We start from the raw sequence: 5,834 nt of genomic DNA, 5'->3' as shown, positions 1-5,834 counted from the left end.
TTTTGTATATAGATAATATAAAAAGAGAAAAAATTGTTATTGATTGTGTACGAAAGAGGAGAATATGTTATTGTTGTACATCAATTCCCTGAGACCTCACCATTTATAGATGTAAAATGTTGACTTTTCAAAACTTCATTTAACTTCAGTTTGACTTGAGAGCTTCATTCTTTTATAGGAAAAATTCATTCTTTTATAGGAAAAATCAGTAGCCCATATAATAAATCCCCATCATCATGTTTATCACAACAATATTAAACTTTTAATAAACTTATTATCCCCAAGGATACCGTATATAATGAATAACATCCAATTCATTTCATTGTCGTTTTTGGTTTTTTCCTTCTGTATGAATTTAATTTATCTAACTGACAAATTTGGAAAATATGCACGAACTCTTAAGTTGGCAAAACACCAATTTAATACACAACAGATTAGGCTTTAATTACACACTTTTTAATTACATTCGGATTTACAATGCATACTTCGTTATCCATTATGTGTTGAAAAATAGTTGGCCTCGATAAGATGAAATTGCTTTTCCTCGGATTTGGTGGATTCTACTCATCACAGTTGTTCTCCAGTCTACATGGCATAGTGTGGTCTTCCATAACCATAAGGCACATTAAGAATGAGAAAGAAATGGTGGAAGAAACAAACACCTACCAACATCTCATGGTCTCCCATAATTTCATCTATCAACTCCTGCAGTGGTTTATTGGCACTGTTCGGAACAAGAGCCGCAAACGCAGTTGACTTTAGTCCTGCGTAAAACATGTATTATTGATGAAATTCTAAATCTGTTGAGCACACATAGATTTGATGTCAATCATGTCATGTTTGAGTTTGTGGTCATATTTTATTTACCAGTTTCTGGGAAAGCATCAATAAACATCATCATCTCCTCTCCAGTTAAACCGGATAAGAAGCATATCCGAGGAAGCGACTTTGCAATCTGCAGAGAACAAAATGCCAAACACATGCAGCAGATATTTGGACATGATTCAAATTTATAAGCAAATCTCTATTGACTTGCATAATTCTAGATTCTTATGCTCAGTAAATTACAGAGGCAATAATTTCTCTATAATAGGTGAGAATCATCTGCAAACTTGGCACTAGAAATCTTACAATAGTGACATTCTACACAATGATTCATATCTGGGGATCATACAAAGCAATGATGGATTTGTATGAAAGGATTGGCAAAAATCACAAGAGAAATAGCAATTAATTAGCTGTACCAAAAGTTTACCTTAACCCCTTCCAAACTGTTTTGTGTTGTATGCATTGCCTCCCAAAGTGAACGAGTAATCATGTCTTCAGTACAATAGATTATCTGAAATGTAATAATATGTTAAAAACTAAGCTACCATACGATAAAAATTTTAACTACCCTAGCAAAATAGAAATGCCCAAAAGCTAAACTATTTGAATATTTTTCAATTAGTCTGAATGCAAGATAAGTTTGGTGGAAACAGTGATCAATTGAGTAACCTACCTACCTCTACCATTACCAGGCATTTAGATTTTACAATAAAATATGGACTTCAAAGACGAGATTGGATGTTACCTTCAGGAATTCACCATCCAATTCTTTCAAAAGCTGTTGAATCTGTGCAACATCATCTTAAACAATAAGCCATAGCTATATTGAAAGAATTACAAAGAATATTGGGGGTGTGCAACCAAATTGTAATGATTCCATCGCAAAGTAGCCCATTTGAGATGTTATTTAACTGTTTACATACAAGATTTTCAGTGGTAGAATAAATATCAATGAAAGCTATTGTTATCCAAAATTCGGGTGATTACCCTAAAAGAATAAACAACAATCAGACAAAATTTTGGTTTATAAATTCCAGTTCACTGAATGACCATACTTATACAAAGAGATATGAACGATCAAGTTAAATAAGGCATTCTAAATTCTTTAAAAAAACAAATCTTTTTGAGACATGGTATCAGATTAATATGTTATTTCTTTACAAGGATTATGATATCACCTTCAAAGCCTCATCTTCATCAAAGCCCAACAACAGCAATGCCTGCAAAATGCAACAAACTTTTAACTCCATATGAAGTCAGAGCAAAAACACTGATGTTTTCTATTTCTAGCAGTAGGATCTGATCCCAGGCAAGGTTATCAAAATCTTGGTTTACCAGTTTAGGTCCCCAAATCGAGCTAACAAGTTTAGATTTACAATTCGATTTTGCCTGAACTGCACTCTCGAGTTTGATTGCTTTGATACCAAGTATCCAAAAGAAGTTACTCAAGCTGGAAAAGACAAAATATAGTCTGTCCAAAACTTAAGATATGATCAGCAAGTTCTGATTTTCATGAGTATGCCATTTTTTTTTCAAGTCTTATGTTGAAATATATTTATCATATGCAAGTAAGTTAAAAAGTCTTATTCAACTAAGTTAAGACTAACCATGACTTACAGGTGGACCATATCTAGGATCCTCAGCATTCAAAGGAACGAATTTTGAGTCTTCAACAATCTCAACAGGAAGTCCTGTACGACGAAGAAAACTTATTAAATAAAATGTGGGTGCTAGATTTCAAGAAATGCGGTAATAAAACCTATCTAAAGTATCCATCTTCCTTCTGAAAACAATGGAGGGAAAGGGAAAAATGAAGATAGCAACAAAGGAATCTTATCATACAAGGTGGAGTCGATTACACCGATCACTCAAGCCATACAATATTGATATATCAGAAATTATTTTCACATTCAAATCTCTTTTAATAGTTTCACCTATGGTTTCTCTTGGCCCATCTCTGCTTAAAAAAATTGAGTAAACTGAAAAAATAAAAAGAAGAATTGTGATAAATATATCTTCCCCATATAAATATGATTTTGAAGTTTAATTGAAGGTTGTTGCATCTAATTGTCAATGTTTATAAAAAGCAAATATGATTTTTGACATCTACATATTCCTTCTTTTTTTGGTTCAATTAGAAGAATGCTATTCATGATTGGGGGACAAAAATCACCTCAAAGATATGAACTTTAGATTACAGGCTTCAAAAGCAAAGTTGTAGTTCTCACCGATAAGTAATCTCAACAGCTCCAACTCCATAATTCACCAACAAAAATTAGAACTTCGGGCACACATTTAACATCAACACTACTCACCAAGGGGATAGGATCACTGTCATTTATTTAGAAACTGAAAGTCTAAAATTCAAGTGAAAAGAAGCTAAAAGTTTTACCTTCAGAGGAAGATGCTCTGAGTATATAGTTGGGGTTAGAGGAGGGAGGCAGCACCACGCAGTTGAAGTTGAAGAAGGAGGAATAAGAAACATGATGATGATGATGATGATGATGATGATGATGAGAGCGCAAGAAGCAATTGGGAGAGAATGTTGTTGGTGTTGCTGTTCCTGCTGCAGATACCATCATTGCTGCAATCCAAACTAATGTTGGGTTTGATACTCACACGTTATCACTTAGAAGAGTGGGTGTTAATTGTTATACACCAACAATACACCTTAGAATTCTGAGATTTGACCCAACAATTTTATATGAGAAATTATTATGCAAGTAATTTTTAATATTTTTAAAATAATTTAATTAATATAAATTGTATTAATTCATATGTGTAAATAAATATAAATATAAATATATTTTTTTGTATATAAGATTTTTGTAAATATAAATATAAATTATTACTCATAAAAAAATAATAAAAAATAATAATATTTATTAATCATATAACATAATCCATTTTATATTATGCCATTCTAACACAAAAATTCGTATTTTTAAATGTTTCAAAAAATTTTTGCACCAATATCTAACTCACCAATCTATGTGGTTTCGGAACAAAAATAAATACCAACTTTTTCACAATACATCGTTTTTTTTCTAAGATAGACAATATTCATTTCATCATATAAAATGAGTACATTGTTGTGGTCTGGTCCATAGTTGGACAGCAATTAATAAGAGAGAAATTTTTCAAAATGCCTTTACATCAAAACATAATAATCTAACGGGAAAAAAGAAAAGTCAATATAAAATTACATTGCTGAACTAAAGAAAGCTAGTGAAAGAAATGAAAAGGTAGGGATTAGATTGCATGTCTCAACTAAAGAAAGCTAGTGAAAGAAATTAGTGGAGTTTGTGCGTTTGATATTCAGAGTGGAGTTCATTAGCTTGAGCATACATTTGTTGAGGAGGAACGTCCTTTCCTTCAAAGACTTTAGCGTTTCTTCCTTTCCATATTGCCCAAGTTAGCATAGCTGCCAATGCCAATTCCTTCATTCCTTGCGATTGTCGTCGTGCAAGCTCGCTCAATTTCGACCACCATCGCCACGGTTCTTGATTGTTGTTAACTGTTGATGCCGCGTTGAGGTTGGATAATTGCCAAGTCTGATTTGCAAAAGGGAAGAGTACTAAACAGTGAAGAGCCGTCTCTCCTTCTCCTCCACACCTAGGGCATACGTCCTGTACATTGTAGAATCTGCTTTGGATGCATTGTCGAACCAGAATCCCGTTGTGAAGTAGTCTCCAGATGAAGATCTTTACCTTCGGGGGGCATTGCAGATCCCAGACTGAGTTCCAAATGTTCTTTTGGTTACAGACTTCAGGGAGCTCATCAATTGGAGGATGGAAGAAAAAGCAAGCTATTTGGTATCCCGATGCTACTGAGTAGTGACCTGATTTCTCATTTGCCCAGGTAATCCTATTCTCCCCTTCATTAATTGTTGTTTGCGAAATGCTTGCTACAATATCTGGATTAAAGATGGACTGGATTAATTGTGCATCCTATGTTCTGTTTTGTTTGAGTAGCTGATTCACCCATATAATATCTGAACTTATATTCTGTTGTTGGTAGATTGAGATAGGCCTGAAATTCCTAATCCAAGAGTCTTAAAAAAATTTAACTAAACCTCCACTCCCTATCTGCCACATTAAGCCTTTTTCAATCACTTTCCTTCCCTCCATTAAACTTCTCCAAGCCCAAGAGGGGCTTGATCTAGTGTCTGCTTTAAGAAAAGATGAATATTTAAAGTAACGACCTTTGTATATCTTACTAACTAATGATTTCTATTTAGTTGCTATTCTCCAACTTTGCTTGGCTAACATTGCTAAGTTGAAAGCTTTAAGATTCTTGATGCCTAACCCCCCTTGCTTCTTGTCTCTGCAAATTATATCCCATTTAATCCACCACTGTTTTCGCTCGGTTCCCCTTTGACCTCACCAGAAATTCATAATTTTTCGTTGGATATCATCAATTAGCGAGTCTGGTAGCTTGAAGCAGCTCAGAGTGTAGAGAGGAATAGCTGTTGCAACTACTTTAATAAGAACTTCCCTTCCACTGACCGAGAGTAATGACCGTTTCCAGTTCTGTAGCCTGCGTTCCACTTTGTCTTTAATATAATTAAACATACTCCTCTTGGATATGTTAATTATTGCTGGCAGCCCCAGATATTTGTTCTGGTTCCATACATGTGGAATTTGTAAAATATGGCCTAATTCATCTCTTATATGAGGGGGGCTATTCTTACTGAAGAAGGTGGATGATTTGTGAAAGTTAATCTGCTTCCCACTAAGGTGTCCGTAGGTGTTCAATACCTGAAGTAGTCTCTGACAAGCCTCTCCATTCGCTTTACAGAAGAGTATAGAATCGTCTTCAAAAAGTAGATGGCTGATTGTAGGGCATCTGCTATTGATCCTCAATCCTGAGATCTCGAGCCTCTGTTTATAAACCTTCTGCGCAAATAAGAAATAGATAGGGGGAGAGGGGATCGCCTTAACGCAATCCCCCGCATGGTTTAAAGTAACCATGAGATTGTCCTTTCACAGTAACAGAGTAGGATA

General features: G+C 34.5%; 1 protein-coding gene across 3 annotated transcripts; it reads right to left on the bottom strand.

Moving 5' to 3' along the window:
- Positions 1-239: 239 nt before the first annotated feature.
- Positions 240-3,486, bottom strand: LOC107619398 (vacuolar acid trehalase). 3 transcript variants are annotated; one of them, XM_016321680.3, is made up of 8 exons: positions 3,221-3,486; positions 2,446-2,519; positions 2,007-2,048; positions 1,574-1,615; positions 1,256-1,339; positions 868-955; positions 667-764; positions 240-585 (listed from the first exon to the last, which is right to left on the bottom strand). In XM_016321680.3, the coding sequence occupies exons 1-8, from the start codon at positions 3,408-3,410 to the stop codon at positions 568-570; spliced, it is 636 nt and encodes a 211-aa protein (XP_016177166.1). In that variant the 5' UTR covers positions 3,411-3,486; the 3' UTR covers positions 240-567. The 3 variants fall into 3 exon arrangements, with proteins under 3 accessions (XP_016177166.1, XP_088353881.1, XP_088353880.1); XM_088497755.1 differs by adding an exon at positions 3,057-3,135 and having other exon boundaries at positions 240-764; positions 3,221-3,351; XM_088497754.1 differs by having other exon boundaries at positions 240-764.
- Between the last annotated feature and the right edge of the window lie 2,348 nt (positions 3,487-5,834).

Source organism: Arachis ipaensis, chromosome B9 (genome assembly GCF_059453495.1).
Source record: "Arachis ipaensis isolate K30076 ecotype BB chromosome B9, ASM5945349v1, whole genome shotgun sequence".
Taxonomy (NCBI): Eukaryota; Viridiplantae; Streptophyta; class Magnoliopsida; order Fabales; family Fabaceae; genus Arachis; species Arachis ipaensis.
This window is presented reverse-complemented; position numbering and strand designations above follow the sequence as displayed.